The sequence below is a fragment of the Neophocaena asiaeorientalis genome, unplaced genomic scaffold (assembly GCF_003031525.2).
Source record: "Neophocaena asiaeorientalis asiaeorientalis breed wild unplaced genomic scaffold, Neophocaena_asiaeorientalis_V1.1 scaffold91, whole genome shotgun sequence".
NCBI classification, from domain to species: Eukaryota; Metazoa; Chordata; class Mammalia; order Artiodactyla; family Phocoenidae; genus Neophocaena; species Neophocaena asiaeorientalis.
Genome location: NW_020173198.1, coordinates 11,429,435 through 11,449,323, shown reverse-complemented (window position 1 = coordinate 11,449,323; position 19,889 = coordinate 11,429,435). Strand labels below are relative to the sequence as shown.

Genomic DNA, 19,889 nt, shown 5'->3' with positions numbered 1-19,889 from the left:
CTTTTGAAAGCCTCAGACTTAAAAGAAAACCAGTGAGATGCAATATATTATTTTGAAACTTGAATTAAAAGACTACCCCAAATCAACATTACAGAAGGCTTGTACAAGGGATAAGATGCAAACTCCTAATTTTAACACATACATTTCATGTTTCCACCTTCTAACTTCCTCTCCAGCCACTCCACCACATGTACCCCCTGTTCCAATCAAACCAAAGGATGTGCTGGTCCCACTCTTTACCAGAGCTTTCTCAGGCTTCTTCTACTAGGCTAACTCCAACTCATTATTAGGATCAGCACAGGCACCACCTCCTCCAGGAAGCCTTCCTTGTTAACCCTCTTCTGCGTCTCCATGTCAGTCTGAACTGGTTCTCTCTCTCTGAGCAGTGTACCTTATCACAGTCCCCAGCATGTACTGATGCACTAGTTGTCTAGATACCCGTCTGCCTCACTAGACCATGAATTCCTTGAGTGCAGAAATGCTTATTATTTCATCTCTATTCCCCATCTAAATTCAGTCCCTTGGTTCTTCAACAGTAGACAGGCAAATATTTATGCAAGGATTAACACTGCAGCTTTCAAATGAAACCCCCCCCCCTTTTTTTTTTGGTTGCGCCACTCGGCTTACAGCATATTAGTTCCCCGACCAGGGATTGAACTCATGTCCCCTGCAGTGGAAGCGTGGAGTCCTAACCACTGGACCACCAGGGAATTGCCAGAAACACATCTTTTTTAAAAAAACTTGCGAAATACCTCATAATTATTCTCTTCTCTGTTGTTACTGTAAAGAACACTGAACATAAAAATACAAGGTCTCTAGCAATACACATTGATAAATTAATAAGGCTTACATCCATCTGAACCTATAATTACAAAAATGCACACCTAAATGTGACCCTGCTCACACTATAATGCAATTCATATTTGGGGAAACAACAATTACTAAAATCAGTAGATGTCCTACAAGTAGCTCATACATTTTTGCTAAATAATACGCTATAAAAATTTATTTCCTTTTCCTTTAAATTAGCTATATAATACCAGTAAAGGATTTGTGAGAAAAAAAGTCTCAGTTTCAAAGTTTTATTTTCATGTGTTGGTGTCTTTTCTATATTCCTTTTCCCAATACCGTAGCAGTTTGCTCCCTGCCTTTGAAACAATTAGAAAACAAATCTCTATGATGTTCCCCACGTTACTCCAATTCACATTAAGAAAGAACAAAAGACATTCCTACTAGTTGGACAGTGTAATATAAAGCCTTATTACTAAACAGTTATTTTAATCCATGCTTGCTTTTCATAATCATGAAACCCGAAAAACACTCTTAAATACCTATATATGTTGACATGAGGTGACATGAGGTGTAGAAGTTAAGGTAAAACCCTGGTCTGAAGTGCTAGAGTAACCACCACTCTAACACTTCAGTGGTCTAGCATTTTCTGGCATTTTTGCTCAACATGATGAAGTGACATTTACCCTGCTACTAAAGTGATGTTTGGGCTTCTTTCCAGGATAAACAAGAAAACACAGGTTGCAAAAATACTCAACAGTGGAAATATTATCAACAAACATCACAAATCAAAAATGTCTCATATCCACCTTCCCAGAATAGCAGATTTAAACCAAAAAGTTGAAGGAAAATCCAGAGAAACTAATTCCATAAATTTCATGATTAGAAAAAAGATAACCATAAAATAACTACAGTCAACAATATGCTAAACATCTAAGCATTTCAGAAGAAGGACGTTTCCTTTTGCTGTGCCCCCACACACATAGAAAAGAAAGTACTACGACATTATTCTTAAACTTAAATATTTTAGTACATAGGTAATATCTGTCCTAAAGAAAAACAGAAGATAGAAAAAAAAAAAACACGAAAGTAAAATTTTTCTGTAATTTCACCACCCCAAGAGATTCGCTGGTAACATTTTTTGTAACAAAATAATATTCTGAAACAGCCACTGAAGTGGTCCAAAATCATTTCACTTATAGTATTTCAAATTTGCTAATACCAAATTTATTTCATTTCTTTAAAATAGTAAGGTTGTAGACAATAGGGATCATGTCTGAGAAAACAATGCTAACATGTAAAGACTAACACAGCTAGCCTATTTAATCAACCAGTTCATTATTTCTGGTGACAAAACAACAACAAACAGCATTTGAAGCCTCAAGAATAAGAATCAGAGACGCAGGGTCTGTGTTGAATTCTCAAACTTAGTCTCTCAGTGGCCTAAGAGCAAGCAGGCTGATTAATCTCACTGCTTCAAATTTCCTAAAACCACCAGCCTCCTAAAATACTTCCCGAGAGCTGACTATGGCTGTGGTACTAAATCAGGCACAACGGAACCTGCTTTCTAACTTATTCTGCACAATCTTGAAAAGTATGTATGATAAAAACAACAAGAACAATGAAACATACAACTACATTCAAAGATGCACAAAATTTTCTGAGTAAATGAAAAGATACATATTCCTGGTCATAAAGACTGAATTTTTAAGACTGAATATTTCTAAATAAAGATGTCAATGGAATTAATTTGTTAAAATAGCAGTGAAAAATCCCAGTGGGCTTTTTGAGTGACCCTGACAGAATGATTCTAACACTCAATACAAAGAATAAATAAAAGCTTATTTTGAAATAGGAGTCAAGAGTCCTAAAACTGTTTAAATTAAGTGTCCAGCAAAGAAATAAACGATGATACCTTCATATGATGAAATGTTATTCAACTAAACACAAAAAAAGAACTTATTACATAGACATGAAGCACTGGTAAGTTAAAAGAACACACAGTAAAACAATATGCAAAGAATAAAATATTATAAAGTAAAATACATACTTAAATATAATATACACAGTTGAAAAGTAAATCTCAAATACTATTGCAGTTATCTTTGTTAATAAAGAGAAGGGCACTACACAAATTTTTAATTTTTTGGTACTTTAAAATTTTTCCATTAACAAAAATTATCACTGTTTAATAAAAAAGATGTACAAATGAATTGTTTCCGTTTTTTTTTAAGATCATCATTATGGACCCAATGATTTCATGTCTTCAGAATTTATTTTAATAAAATAATCAGAGATATAAAGAAAGACAAAGATGCTCATTAAAGAATTAACTTAAGGACTTCCCTGGTGGTGCAGTGGTTAAGAATCCGCCTGCCAATGCAGGGGACAGGGGTTCGAGCCCTGGCCCGGGAAGATCCCACATGCCGCGGAGCAACTAAGCCCACCTGCCACAACTACTGAGCCTGTGCTGTGGAGCCCACTCGCCACAACGACTGAAGCCCACATGCCTAGAGCATGTGCTCCGCAACAAGAGAAGCCACCATAAAGAGAAGCCAATGCACCGCAATGAAGAGTAGCCCCCGCTCGCCCCAACTAGAGAAAGCCTGCACACAGCAACGAAGATCCAATGCAGCCATAAATTAATTAATTTTAAAAAAAAGAATTAATTTAAAATAGTAAAAATTTGGATATAACTTAAACATCCAAAAGGGATATAGTTAAATAAGTTACATGTACCTATACAATGAAATATAATGCATCCATTAAAAGGAAACTCTTCGGGCTTCCCTGGTGGCGCAGTGGTTGAGAGTCCGCCTGCCGATGCAGGGGACATGGGTTCGTGCCCCAGTCCGGGAAGATCCCACACGCGGCAGAGCGGCTAGGCCTGTGAGCCATGGCCACTGAGCCTGCGCGTCTGGAGTCTGTGCTCCGCAACGGGAGAGGCCACAACAGTGAGAGGCCCGCGCATCGCAAAAAAAAAAAAAGTAAACTCTTCTAGAAAAATGTGTAATGGCATGGAAAATGCTTGTGACATAATGTTAACTAAAAAAGCAGATCCAAAAATGCATTTAAAGTCAGGTCTCAAGTAGTATTAAAAATGTTATTAAAACACTAGACAGAGTAAAACAAATGACAGGAAACACTAACCAAAATATTGTTAGTATTCATATCTACATGGAGAGACCATGGTTGAATTGTTTTCTTCTTTGTAATTTCAAATATTTCTCACATTTTCAACAGTGAGTTTGATTTACTTCTAAAACTGGAGGCGGGAGACCACCACAAAAGCAATTTTTAAACAAATTACATTATAACTAAATTTGATAGGTTTCCTGAATACTCTGACAAAGCAAATGTTCTTAGATCCAGATAACATGGCCCCTAAAACACAAAACACAAAAAATCAAACCCAATCCTTCGGACAACAAGCAATTTAACAGAATATGAAGATTCAGCCTCTGAAGCACAAACACTGCATTTTTCCCGGTTACATTTGAACTGCCACAGGACTCTTCCTCATTGATGCTTTAATGCTGGCAATTACATTAAGAACCCGGGAAGCCTTATCTGGCAGTCAGGAAGCTTTCTGCCCTATTCTCACACCAGCTGATGCCTTAATTAGGAAGAGTCCAAGTTACTGCCACGCTCTTAAATAAATCTGCCTGATACAGATTTCATAGCAGAGATGCATAAAGCTGCTAATTCTCATGATTAAACACATAAGGGAATTAGTAAAACAAGAAGGTTCTTAATAAATATTATTAAAAATTTCCACAGTGCCTTTCGTGGATTAAGCGATTTAGAGAGGGAAAGAAAAGAGTCAGTTGCTCTTACAAGTTTTCAAATGAGAAGATATCTACACAAAACATATAGACATGCATGCTTCTTACTAATAACGATTTTGCTTTACCAAACTAAAGTACTTCATAAGCCAACACTATAAAAAAAATCTTGTCTATATAAAAACAAATATATTGTTTCCAGGTTTCAGTACTTATAGAATAAAAATCATGTAGCATTTTAACCCACAAGTTAAGTCACCCATCACCTCTCTCCAAAACAAGCTTTTTATTTTAAAGTCATGTCATAGTTGAACTCATTTATTGCTATAAATTTATAATTCAATATAATTGTTGTAAGCCAACTCTAATACAGTTTAAGATTAGGAAAATTAACATGCAAGAAAAAAGATCATTTGTTTTTTGGTTCTTTCTTGACTGTTTTGTGCATTTCCTCTTCGACAAGAATAAACATACAGTAACACACTAGCTAACTAGTAGCACAGATGGAAGCAAAACACCAAATACTTTGTCAGGATATTGTCCCTCAGTATATATGTGTATTTGAAAGGAACCGAACTTAAGTCACTTTTAATTGGTTAAAGGAGGTAAGTAGCAGGTTCTTAATGCATTAACATTAGATTTTCTTAAAATGTTATTAAACAGAGAAAGAGGTAGTACAGCATGGTATAATATGGCAGGAAGTTCTGTGTCAAATGTAGATGCTATTAGGGTAACAATTAAAAAGCAAGGTAAGGCATTCCACCTCCTAACAAACTGACCTTTCCACTGATGACAACATAAGCTCTGGAAAAAAATGCTAAAAACAAGTATCAAAGGGCTCTGGAACAGAAGCAGAAACAGGGAGATTTTGGAGGGGAGTCAAAACTTGGAGGAAGCAAACTGCCACAGGGTGAATTTCCTGGGTTTTTTTTTGGATGTGACTCTGCCTTAAAGGGAATCTGTAGTAAAAAGGGCAAAGAGCAACTAAAACTCTGATAGAAAAATCCCATGTCTTTCTGGTAGGAGGAGTCAGGGGAAGACACAAGGGGCAACCAGTGGCAACACAGAACGAGGAAGGAATCCTTGAAGAGAGGAAACCAGAAAATGGGAACTCCAAATGTGGTGTAAAGATAGCCCACGTCCCCGGCTGACCCTTAACCATGCATGTGGCAGACTGAAAGCAGTCTGAGCTAAGATCTGAGCCACTTCCCACAAGCATGAAGGGGTTTGTAGTTTTAGCTAATTGCCCGCTAAAACGAAAACGAAAACATCAACACTCTTCTGAGGAATATAAGTGAATCCAGAGTCCACAAAAGAACATTCAAAATGTCCAGGAAACAATCCCAAATTACTGAACATATGAAGAGCCAGGAAAATGTGGTCCATTCTCAAAAGAAAGGTAATCAATAGGTACCAACACCCAGGTGACACAGATGTTGGAATTATTAGACAAAGACTTTAAAAGAGCTATTCTGAATATGTTCATTGAGGTAAAGGAATATAGGCTCAAAATAAAAGAAAGATAGGAAATCTCAACAAGAAACAGAAAAGGTTAAAATAAACTGGATGGAAATATGGAACTGAAAAATACAATATATGAAATTAAAAATTCACTGGATGGGCTTAATAGCAGAATAATGATGATTGAGGGAAGAGTCAGTGCCCTGTAGATAAACAGAAATTATCCAATCTGAAGAAGAGGAAAAAAAAACAAGGTAGAAAAAAATGAAAAGAGCATCAGGAAACACAGGAACAATAGCAAAAGGTCTCCCACATATAGGTAGTTGAAATCCCAAACAGAGAGGCAAGAGAATACAGAACAGGAAAAAAATATTTGAATAATGTCTAAAAACTTCCCAAATCTGGTAAAAGACATAAATCTATACATTCAAGAAGCTCAGTCAACCCCAACAGGATAATTACAAAGAAAGCCATGCTAAAGTACATCATATTCAAACTGCTAAAAAATCAACGGTAAAGAGAATATCTTTAAAGTACCCAGAGAAAAACAACCCGTTACATAGAGGGCAAGAATGATTCAAATGACTGTAGCCTTGTCATCAGAAACCATGGAGGCCAGAAGACAATGGAACATCTTTAAAATGCTGAAAGAAAAGCCCAGAATTCTATATCCAGCTAAAATATTCTACATGAATGAAGGCAAAATAAAGACATTTTCAGATAAAGAAAAACTAAGAGAATCTGTCGCCACCACACCAGCACTGTAAGAAATACTGAAGGAAGTTCTTCAGGCGATACCCTGAAGAAACTTGGATCTTCAGGAATGAATGAAGATATCTGAAATGGTAAATATCTGGGTAAATTTTAAAAATTATCCTTTTAATTTTTTAAATATTTATTTACTTATTTAGCTGTGCCGGGTCTTAGCTGTGGCATGCGGGATCTTTAGTTGCAGCATGAGGGATCTAGTTCCCTGACCAGGGATTGAACCAAGGCCCCCTGCACTGGGAGTACAGAGTCTTAGCCACTGGACCACCAGGGAAGTCCCCCTTTTAATTTCTTAAAATACGTATGACTGCTTAAAGCAAAACTATAACACCACTTTGTGGGGTATATAATCAAAGCACGTGTAATACATATGCCAATTACAGCCTGGAAGACAATAGGAATTGGAGTAAATGGACCTATATGGATGTAAGGTTTCTACCTTCTATGTGAGAATATGAACTCTAAGTGGACTGTGAAAAGTTATGGATATATATTGAAATTTCTAAAGCAACCACTAAAAAATAATGCATATAGGCATAGAACTAAAAAACCAATACAGAAATTAAAATGGAATTCTTTTTAAAAATTTCAAATAATCCAAAAGAAGACAGGAAAGGGGGAAACAAAGGAACAAAAAACAGAGGGACTAAACAAAAAACAAACTTTAAAATGACAAGCCTAACCATATAAATAATTACATTGAATGTCAGTGGACTAAATACTCCAATAAAAAGCCAGAGTTATCAGAATGGATTAATAAAAAGGAATACCCAACTATATGCTGTCCACAAGAGACTATTTTATATATACACAGATGGGTTGACAGTAAATGGCAGAAAAAGGATATACCAGCCAAACATTAAAAACACAAGAAGGACAGACTATATTAATATCAGGTTAGACTTAGAAATAATAGTAATACAGAAGATAAAGAAGGACATTTCATAATGATAGAGTCAATTTACCAGAAAGGCAAAACAATCATAAATGTGCACACACCCGATAACACAGCCTCAAAATATATGACAGGAAAAATAACAAAATTAAAGGGCAAAACAGACAATTCCACAATCATAGGAGATTTTAACACCCTCTCTCAAAAACTGGCGGAACTGCTAAATAAAACATCAGTAAAGACACAATATCTGAACAGTGATATTTATATCGATAGATCAAACGTTATACTGCAGAATTCACATTCTTTACAAGTGTACATAGTACATTCAGCAAGATAGGTCATATCTTATGGGCCATAAGCAAATTTCAGTACATTTAAAAGGACTAAAATCGGGCTTCCCTGGTGGCGCAGTGGTTGAGAGTCCGCCTGCCAATGCAGGGGACACGGGTTCGTGCCCCAGTCCGGGAAGATCCCGGCTAGGCCCGTGAGCCATGGCCGCTGAGCCTGCGCGTCTGGAGCCTGTGCTCCACAACGGGAGAGGCCACAACAGTGAGAGGCTCGCATACTGGAAAAAAAAAAAGAAAAGAAAAACGTATCTAACTTAATGATAATGAAAGCAACATATGGGATGCACCTGCAACAGTGCTTGCAGGATAATTTATAGCTTTAAATGCTTGTATTAGAAACAAAAAGAGGTCAAAATCAATGACTGGGAGAGAGTCTTAGCTACACACACACTGTTAGCTGGGCTTGAGGCCTTGTGCCCTCACACAGGAGAATGGAGATCCAGCCGAAAGTGAAAACTGAGGCAGACTGTGAACTGCTTGAAGGTTGGATGCTGAATGTTCCCCAACCTCACTGGCAAAGGGTAAGAGCCTTACTGGCTCCAGGTGTTCAAGCACAACACCTGACCAATCACGGGCTGACTGCTAAACTATAGGAAGCCAGGCTCAAAAAATTTTAAAGACTTAAAAAAAAAAAAGCACATAACGTTCTACCTCAAGAAACTGGAAAAGAAGAGCAAAGTAAACCCAAAGCAAGTAAAAAAAAAAAAAAAAAAAGAGAAGAAGAAGAAGAAGAAAACAAAAAAGCAGAAACCAACAAAACAGACACCAGCAAACAACAGAGAAAAACGAAGTAAGCCAAAAGCTGGTTCTTTGAAAAGAGCAACAAAATCAGGAACCCCTAGCTAGAGTGATTGAGGAAAAATGAGAACACAAATCAATCCCACGAATGAAAAACAGTTATCACTACAGATTTGGTAAACATTAAAAGGCTAACAAAAAGCACAGGTAAAGTTTAAAGTTATAAGCAGCCTTTTTAGCAAATCCAGTACCGAATAATCGCCTCAAAAGTCGTATAACAACTCTAATATTTATCTGTTCAGCACAATCAAAAGCTACGCTTTTAAAAGGATGATTTTATATAAACACACTCATACTGTGGACTGAAGTGAAGCTGTGAAGCCAAGTACCTCCCCCCATCCCAACAAATCATCCTGAACAAGCTCCTAAGGCAGTATATCGGGAATTTCTGTAACTCCCTGAACTGGGGCTGGCTTTACAAAATAACCAATAGGTTTTTACCTCTACTAAATTGCCTTCATCAATTTTTGCTTTTTAAAATTTTCCTGTAGTATTCATGGTGTACTCTAATCTCCGGTTTTTCAAAACAAATGAAAAGGTTATTTTCCTCAAGCTATTTCTATAAAACTTACAAGCAGAGAGATAATGCCTTATAATATATCTAAGGACACTCAAGACAATGTCTAACTGTTGAGAGTATGACTAGGAAGGGCTAATACACTTGAAATATTTTGAGCTCTTTTCCCCATTTAACAAAACTATATTAGATATATAAATATCCTAAATGTGTCTGAGGTATTCAGATGTGACCATTACAGGTGATTTCTTATTCGATTACTCTGAGAAAAATTCTCAAACGGTAAGGCTAAGTGATCTCCTCCATGGCATCAAGTCCCACACTGGCCACGTGCTGTCTTCCCTGAAAAGCCAGAGGGGAAGAATATGAAAATATGGCTTGGATGGGTTTTCACTATCTGAACCCCAAAGCAACCAGGGACTCTTTTATCTTCACAGCAGCAGCAAACAAAACGCAACAGCAATCGAACTAAATGGCACTCAGTAAAAGAGTTTTAATAATTTCAATAGACCTGAAAAAGAGTTTTCATATTCATGAAAATGGCTTTAAAGAAATCTTGATTAGACTTAGCACTACCAAAAGAAAAAGGCATGTGTCAGTTAAAAAGCAACTCCGTAAGTGTAAATCAAAAATAGTTTGTAACCGAGCCAAAGAAGCCATTACAAGCTGCTATATAAATAGGCATTTAATGATTTTTCCAACATTACGTTATTGATCTAACAAGCCCTCTGCTTCCGCTGAAATGAATAAGTAATTTGTTTAAGATAACATTAACAGGATTTGCGGCACATTATATACCCTGGGTCTCTCTCATTGGTAAAATTACCACTATAGAAAACAAATTTTACATTGTCTTTCAGGGAAACATCTGCATAATTTCAGAAATCACAGCAAAAGGTGAGAGACATGAGATACAACCATCAGGCGCAAAACGGCGTTTCTAAGTCATAACACCTTGAATGTCATTTATCCAGCTCAACAACTATTTAACATACACTTACTAACATCAGACATTACGACTCTAAGCACTGAAAACACAACAGCAAACAAGAGATATGGTCCCTGCTCTCAGTCTATCTGGGAAGACAACCAAGCAAGGTATATTAAGAAAGGATACCAGGCTAGCACAGAGAACGGGGTCTGATCCCCTGCAAAGGGAGCCAGAGAAAACATCTGAAGACATGGTTGTTTAGGCTGAGACGAGGAGGCAAGTAAGACGAAGCCAAGCCCTGGGGGTGGGGGATGGTTGAGTAAAAGATGGCTGCTGGCAAAGAAACTGCGGTCCGTAGGCACAGTACGTGCACCGCCAGGGATTTATGTTAAGAGTTGTCATTTGTGTCAGAAAAGAGACTATCATGGAAAATTAGACTTTACTCGTACAGCCGCATGTATCAAAAGACAACAGTCATCTAACTTCTTAACCTAGGAGGAAAAAAGGTAAGAAGGTCACAGTTTCATCTTGGCCTACTCCCCACATCGCCCGTTCACACACACATCTACTCAGGCCACGGCATGTGCCAGGCACGAGAGGAGGATCCAACAGAGAATAAGATGGGCAAACAAGCAAATCAGAGGACTTCTGTGCCTACATGATTCTGAAATGTAGCTCCCTGATTTCAGGTATCACTGAATAAAATACTGAGCTTAAAAGCTACTGTACTATTGAAAGACACTTTCATTAATAAGTAAGGGAGTAATCATTATTGCACATCAAATATGGTGTAACAGGAACAATAAAAGAAGCTCTGACACCTCACACACATAAACAAGGAATTATGCTTGTATTTTCAACTAAGCACTACTCACTAGTGTCTTACAAATTTCTGATTTACACACACTCATGTTTACTGTTCATAGCAAGGGAGGCCAAGCAAGTATTTCAATAATTACTACCAATTGTCAAGCACTGCTGGTGGAGTGCCAGACTCTTTGCTGGGAACTTAACACCCATGATCTCATTTCACAAAGGAACTATCATCATCTGCGTCCCTCAAACGAGGAACCTGAGGCTTAGAGAGTTTATGTAACATGCCCAAAAATGCATGGCTGACAGTTGGTGGAGGCAGGTTACTACTCCCCGTGTTAGCGTGGCTTCAAAGCCTACGCATCCCCTTCTCTCCCACTGCATGGCTCCTGAGACTGACCAGCAAGGAAGCTGAAGTGTGACACTGAGTGAGCAGGTGAGGCGTGACGAGATTTCGGGTGGGGAGTTAACATTCAGTGTTCTCTCATCTACACCGAAGTCTCTCTACAGTCTTAACCTCAGGGTCCCTGACCCCCACTAACAATTCTCTAACAATTCAATCCCTTTGGATTCCAGGTAAACTGTCTTTCTAAGGATTGTGGGGGGATGGGTCATAGAAATAAGCAAATACTAAAAAACATTTAACTAGCAATATCATTCACACCCTGGATCCAACATTCTTCCTGGTGTCATGAGCTCCTGAAGTACATTTCACATTGAAATCTACTGCTAAATAACCATAATAAAAGTTCATAGTGATGCCAAGCTTTATAAACATAATCATCTCATGCAGTCCTCATAATAACCCTAAAAAATCCATAACATCATCCTCAGTTTATAGAGATAAGCAGAAGCTTATCAGGGTTAAATACCGTGTCCAAGGTCACACAACCAAAGGTAGTGTAGTAATATGACTCCAGAGCCTAAACTTTTCATTTCTATAACATAGCATATATTCCTGCAATGGTTATATAATTCTTTTTAAATACCAAAAATACTCTGACCTGAATTTGTGTATTTATAGAAATTTTCATATAATTGCTCATATAGCTACATTATCAGAGTTATACAGTTTTAGTCTGTGGCACTTCATTTAATAAAAAGAAAAATTACATTATTAAGCACCAGGGAACTTGAAATCTGTCTGAAGAAGCAGCTTAACAATATATATTTTCTTCAATATTTAACTCAATAGCTTTTCATCCTATGAAAATAGACTGTTTTGTGATGGTTAATATCAAAATCATTTAGGGTCCAACAGTAAGAGAGGTAGCATTCCACCTTTTTACAATCCTAATTTAGAAGCAAATAAAATATCTTTCAGTTTATTTGTTCGTAAAACAAGTATGTGACACAAGTTTAATGGAATAAATCAACCACAAAAAATTATAAATAAATGGGAAAAGTACAGAGGCAAACAAGTCAATACAGGGATCACCTTTTTGTGTCTGTCCCCTATTCCTCTCAATTTGCTATTTCTAACCCTCAAATAGTAAACATACGAATCATTTCAGAAAAAGGGCAATGGGAAAGGAATAGAAAAGTAAAAAGTATATGATATAGTATATCTAAGGAATCAATACATTTGTCTTATTTTCTCAGCTACACATGATACTTACTAATTGTTTCCTTTATTTTAGAGACAAGCTCAAAACAAACCGGGCAGCAATGCTTGTGAATCAGCTGACTGAACCCACAGCATTTAGACTGGGAAGTGGGCAAGCTCCCACTTTTCATTAATACACAAAACAAAGGTCCAAAAGACTTACCAATTGGTACTTGTTCAGGTTGGCTGAGAGAAACAAATGCTGATGTGTCATTGATCCAGGATATCTGAATGTTACCTGTAACAGTGAATTAAAAGTAAGCATTTAACCATTTAGATAGCTATCAGATTCCATTTGTACATCTGATATATTTCAGAATATCCATCAATTTAAAGAGAGATGAGGTGCTAGTTTAAAATTTGATCAAAATCTCAGCACTACAGAGAACTAAAACTTAAATCTACCACTGCAGCTATTTCAGTTAAAACTTCAAGAAAGGGGCTTCCCTGGTGGCTCAGTGATTAAGAATCCGCCTGCCAGAGCAGGGGACACGGGTTTGAGCCCTGGTCTGGGAAGATCCCACATGTCGCAGAGCAACTAAGCCCATGTGACACAACTACTGAGCCCATCTGCCACACTACTGAAGCCCATGCACCTAGAGCCCGTGCTCCACAACAAAGAGAAGCCACCACAATGAGAAGCCCGCACACCACAATGAAGAGTAGCCCCTGCTCACCGCAACTGGAGAAAGCCTGCACACAGCAACGAAAACCCAACGCAGCCAAAAATAAATTAAAAAAAAAACTTCAAGAAAACGACAAACCAGGAAAAAAGAAGCAGTTTTAAAAATTGTTTTAAAAATCTACACATGATACTTACTAATTGTTTCCTTTATTTTAGAGACAAGCTCAAAACAAACCGGGCAGCAATGCTTGTGAATCAGCTGACTGAACCCACAGCATTTAGACTGGGAAGTGGGCAAGCTCCCACTTTTCATTAATACACAAAACAAAGGTCCAAAAGACTTACCAATTGGTACTTGTTCAGGTTGGCTGAGAGAAACAAATGCTGATGTGTCATTGATCCAGGATATCTGAATGTTACCTGTAACAGTGAATTAAAAGTAAGCATTTAACCATTTAGATAGCTATCAGATTCCATTTGTACATCTGATATATTTCAGAATATCCATCAATTTAAAGAGAGATGAGGTGCTAGTTTAAAATTTGATCAAAATCTCAGCACTACAGAGAACTAAAACTTAAATCTACCACTGCAGCTATTTCAGTTAAAACTTCAAGAAAGGGGCTTCCCTGGTGGCTCAGTGATTAAGAATCCGCCTGCCAGAGCAGGGGACACGGGTTTGAGCCCTGGTCTGGGAAGATCCCACATGTCGCAGAGCAACTAAGCCCATGTGACACAACTACTGAGCCCATCTGCCACACTACTGAAGCCCATGCACCTAGAGCCCGTGCTCCACAACAAAGAGAAGCCACCACAATGAGAAGCCCGCACACCACAATGAAGAGTAGCCCCTGCTCACCGCAACTGGAGAAAGCCTGCACACAGCAACGAAAACCCAACGCAGCCAAAAATAAATTAAAAAAAAAACTTCAAGAAAACGACAAACCAGGAAAAAAGAAGCAGTTTTAAAAATTGTTTTAAAAACAAAAGAAAGATTCTTCTGGATTAAATCCTGAGGCAGTTTATCGTTCAACCCAATCTCATGCCAGGGCTGGAGACTTTTTTCCAATCAAGATCACTAATAGGGAGTTCCCTGGTGGTCTAGTGGTTAGGATTTGGCACTTTCACTGCCGTGGCCTGGGTTCAATTCTAGGTCAGAGAACTGAGATCCCGCAAGCCGTGCAGTCAGGCCAAAATAGAAAAACAAACAAAAACTAATGAAGACCTAAATAAATGAAGGAATATACCACGTTCATGTACTAAAAGACTCAAAATCCATGAACCTGGTATATCAAAAAAAAAAAAGATCACTAATAAAAATCAGAGGCCACGTATGCTAAAAAAAAAAAGCACACCTATTTCTTTTTAGAGATTCAAACTCTGAAAATTATGAACAGGGAACATGAAATGAATCAATGTAGCAAGAAATAAGAAAAATTCAATGATGATCTCAAGGTCAGGTAAAGAAAACAGGTAAAGAAAACAGGTAGGGGATGGAGGACGAGAAAAAGAAGGCGTCGGAGAGAGGAAACCAAGACAGACTAATAGAGAAAAGAAAAACACTGAGGGACAGAAAGCAGTATAGTGGAACAAAATGATTTTCACATACAGAGACAAGTTCTCAATAAAGGTGAAACGTGGGACTTCCCTGGTGGTCCAGTGGTTAAGAATCTGCCTTCCAATGCAGGAGACATGGGTTCGATCCCTGGTCAGGGAACTAAGATCCCACATGCCGCAGGGCAACTGAGCCTGCACACAGCAACTACTGAGCCCGCAAGCCACAACTACAGAGCCCATGGACTCTGAAGCCCGCGCGCCACACTAGAGAGAAGCCCACGCTGCAACAAAGAGCCTGCATGAAAGATCCCACGTGCCACAACTAAGACCTGATGCAGCCAAAAATTTTTTTAAAAAAATATTAAAAAAAACAATGTGTGCCACTAATTAACCAAAAAAAAAAAAAAAAGCGAAACACAAACAGAATGGAATGCAGGAGACCTGAAGAGAGGCAGGAGAGGAGCAGTGGGGCGGGGAGCTTGAGAAAACCAAGGGAAATCAGAGATCTATCAGCTACCACTCTTCCTAAAAAAATACAGAAAACTGGAATTTTTAAAAATGGGTAAACATCACCAGAACTTAGCAATGAAAAAACTCTTTTAATATCTACTAAAATTTTCAAAGGCTAGGAATACTTGAAAACTGCTTTGTTTCTCCACCACAGGAAAAAACTCACTTCCTGCTGCACAGTGGGGTGCCAGGACTTTCTCAATTATAAAATTTACTTACTATTATTTCCTTACCTCTCTACCCTGTAGGTTTTTTAGATAAATAATAATATTTAACATTTCATAAGTAGTTACTATATGCCATATACTATTCTGAATGCCTTCCATGGATCAACTCATTTAATCTTCATGACATGCCTATGAAATAGGCAGTATCATCATCACCATCATCATCTCCAAGAAGGAAACACAGATACAGAGAGGTTACCTGTTCAATATCACACAGCTAATCTTTTTTTAATTAAAATGAAAAAAATTCTACTCAGAGCATTCTGCTTAATTCAGCTAATTAAAGTTTGACTAAATCGAGGTAAAAGCAATACAGAATGGGAAACAACATAAAAAGCTTTACAAAGAAATGAGCTGTGAAATTCAACTGCGTTTCTGTACCTGCATTTAAATTAAAAAGCAGGACTAGGGGCTTCCCTGGTGGCACAGTGGCTAAGAATCTACCTGTCAATGCAGGGGACACGGGTTCGAGCCCTGGTCTGGGAAGATCCCACATGCCGCAGGGCAACTAAGCCCGTGTGCCACAACTACTGAAGCCCGCGTGCCTAGAGCCCGTGCTCTGCAACAAGAGAAGCCACCACAGTGAGAAGCCCGCGCACCACAACGAAGACCCAACTCAGCCAAAAAAAAAAAAAAGCAGGGCTAGAATTTCAGAAGTCATTTAGACTATCTGCAAAGATTAGGATAACTTTCCAGAAATATACCTACGTTCACTTACTTTCCTGAAAATTAAGTGTGTAACGTTTTGTACTTATAAAAGCTAATATATACTTATTTTAGGAAATACAGAAAAGCATAAACAGGAAGAAAACAATCCTATCTGAAACATTCAGTGATAAGAGCATGATGCTTCCTTTCAGTTTGATTTCTACACAGTTTAAAAAAAAATGTTAGTTATACAGGAATCCTACTTTATATCTGCTTTTTACTATAAATGTTAAAATATAAACACTTTACCATCTTTTAAAAAACTCTTCAACTCTTTTTAAAATGGCTACATACTAGTCTGTTGGGGAGACACATAAACATTCACTGAACATTCTTATTATTGGACATTTAGGTTTTTGCTGCCTCCACTTTATTCACGAATTTCCAAAAACGATAGCTTAAATACTTTGTTAAAATAAAGAGACATTGCTGAAGACTTACAATCAGAATGGCCTTTATAAACCCTAATCAGAAGACTGTTCAATTTAACCTAATTGCCTGACCTGATAAAAAGGTAACAGAAGAACCGCCCTACCTCATACATATCACATATCTTGGTCCTCTCAAACATCTGTGCTTGTCTGCTTGGACTATTCGATGTCAAGCAGCAACTGCCTGACCTTATGAAACAGACATTCTCTCTGAATTTAATCTTAAAAACAATTTATCCTTAGCCCAGACTTATTTCCCATGGTTGGCAGTAAGGGGCAGTCACAGTAACTGTATCTTGCTTTCCATGGATTAATAATAGCACTCTATTGTGGGATGCTAGCGAAAGTTCCTCAGATCACATTAGCACCAAGACAGCAGCATACCAAACTCCAGAAATTCCATGAGTGAGATTACAACCTTGCATATTAATCCTTGTTTGTGCCCAAGCTAAAGCCATCTGTATACCTTTGACTATCTAGACCAAAAGAGGAGCAGGATCCTAGAAGTACAGCTGTACTTGTGCTTTACTTACCAAAGGCACTGAAAAGCTGGTAAAGGTCACTGGTTTTCCATTCTTTGGGGAATGTCACATGGAGGACGTGATCACGTTTAGGCTGCACTACAAGACAAATTTTTGATGAAAGGTTAATAGCTGAAAAGTGGACAACAGACCAGTGGTTCTTTGACGAAGCTAAGCCCTGGCTAACTTGGGGAATCGTTATGAATGCCTCATGATTACCAAATGACCCCTGAAAGCATTCTTGGGATTGACTGGAAGGACACTGCCATCTGAGCTTAGGCCTCACGCTCTCATACTTGACAGAACCCACAACAATTTGAACCTTAGCAATTCTATGCAGAAACATCTTTGCTCATAAAGTTCCTGGGAAAATTATTTAAAGAAAAAAAGAAAAAGACTGCTCTGTTCAAGAAGTTTCACTAAACATTTAACTTTCTCCTTTTAATCTAGTTGTCCATATGTTTATTTAGTTAAAATAATAATAATAATAATGCAGTGTCCAAGTTAAATGGACTGTGTTTGAGCAGAGGCAGTCCTGAGTCACAATCTTGTTTTCTAATCCCAGACCCACCACTTAACTGTGCAACTCTAAGCAAGAGACCTAACCACTCCAGCCACGCATGGTTATAAATTAGGGATGACGATATTCAGCTCACAGAATTGCTGTGAGAATGACAGATTTAAACGTAAGTCTAATATGGAGTGCAACACAGTATGTACTCAAACTATTATTACAATGATTATTATCATCAAGTATAAAGTGTAGTTCACCCATTTCTCTATGCCTATTGGCATATATTAAGGCAAATAAACCAGGCTAGGAAAACAGCAATGGAAAAGAATAATCAGAAGAAGCAACCACCTCCCAAACAGACTGGCTTTCTGAGGTTTTCAATGAAAAAAAAAAAAAAAAATCCACCCATTAAACTTAAATATATACATACTCAAAAAATTGGAAAATAGAAAATGTACTGTTATTGACATGGCTAGCACATCTTAAAATCTATTACATATATATTTATAAAAAATTATGAATTTAGAGTTCTGAGTGAAAATGAAGTAATGATGAGAAGACATATTTTTTTTAAATTCCACTCATGTATAAACTGGAAAATGTAAGTAAAGAGATGAGTTAATCAAGGCCCAAGGGTAACATTAACTTAAGCATACTATTCATATCAACCACAAAATCACTGGCTATTTTTAAGTGAATAAAGCTCTTTCTTCAGTAATACTTTTCCTGTTATCCCTTCCAGACCACACACTTAAGTATGCAGATGCAACGAGAAAATAAAAATTCACTTACAGTCTGGTCCTTCCAAGTTTAGATAGGGGATATCCATGACTCTCATGAGAAATAGCCTACCAAAAGAAAAGAAAAACGGATAATGGACTAACTTCTATTAAAAAAAGACTGATATAGGCATGTTTATTTAGCTAAAAAAAAATAAAGATATAGGCATCTATTAAATTCTTTTGCAGAAGCTTCTTAATTATATTACCCTATTTCTAAAATCATTTTAAAGGGTCTTACAATTCACTTCACATTTTTCTCTAGGGCTAAATATTTATCACAAATAGAAGAAAAAAACTGGTACCCCCAACACCTACAACAGCTCCTGGCACTCAGGAGCTACTCAATAAGTATTAGCTAAATGAAAAAAATTAGTAATCAAAGAGCTGCCTTGTTGGTCCAGAGAAACTGAGAGAAAACAAGTACTACAGAGTGCTAACCATCTTAACCTCCTATGAACAACTGTTCCCACAACTGTAAAGGTAACCCCTATGGATTGGTGTTTTGTGAGCTAAAAACGTGTCACTGATGTCTTTTTTTTTTTTTTTTTTAACTGAATGCAGTCATTGGATGAATACTAATCTTACTGGGTGAACTGCACAGTCTTAAATAAGTGACCGTCTCAAAAGCTCATGTCATTACTGCCATTTAAAACATATTAAGAGCGCAAAGCAAAATAATCCTTGCTTAAAAAAAAAAAACCTATCACACGGATATAAACCATAGCAATCATTTACGTATACTTCCAAAATGGATACAAAGGCACTTTTAAAAGAGTACTTCTAAGTTACAGCTCTCTGTAATGCCATTCAATTTGCTTTTATTTGCATGATTATGGACAAGATATCAGGCAACTCTGTTGTTTGTAAGATGATTTTAATGAGCTTTATTTAGATAACATATTGTGCATTTCTGGTAGGGACCGCATTATACAGCAAATTAAAAAGGCAATCCAAGTGCCCAACAAGCAATTAGTTTGGCTTCACTGACCCGCAATTAAGGCACATTATTACCAGGCATTCAAAAGCCAGGCAGGGCATGATCTGGTTTACAAATGGAACCATCAGCATGAATACCACTGTTCTGTTAATGCCAGAAAAAATGAAGTCCTGGTACTCTGTGGTTTGAGAACTTGTTGCCTAGCCTACAATTTAATAAACCAAATCCTATGGCTAAGAAACCAAATTTATTTTTAGTTCACTAATTTAGTCTCAAGTGTACTATTCTGGTTCTGGTAGCTGGTTTACCCAATTTAATGAATACTGCCTGCAATGCCAGAAGACAATGAGACATATAAAGCACC

General features: G+C 37.5%; 1 protein-coding gene across 5 annotated transcripts in view; it reads right to left on the bottom strand.

The window, feature by feature from the left end:
- PARN (poly(A)-specific ribonuclease) overlaps positions 1–19,889 on the bottom strand; it is a 163,208-nt gene that overhangs the window by 87,355 nt on the left and 55,964 nt on the right. For all 5 annotated transcript variants that reach the window (XM_024744568.1, XM_024744566.1, XM_024744565.1 and 2 more), the window contains 3 exons: positions 18,599–18,654; positions 17,305–17,391; positions 13,684–13,758 (listed from right to left, as the gene is read on the bottom strand). In XM_024744568.1, the coding sequence (XP_024600336.1) occupies positions 13,684–13,758; positions 17,305–17,391; positions 18,599–18,654 (218 nt within the window). The remainder of the gene's footprint in view (positions 1–13,683; positions 13,759–17,304; positions 17,392–18,598; positions 18,655–19,889) is intronic.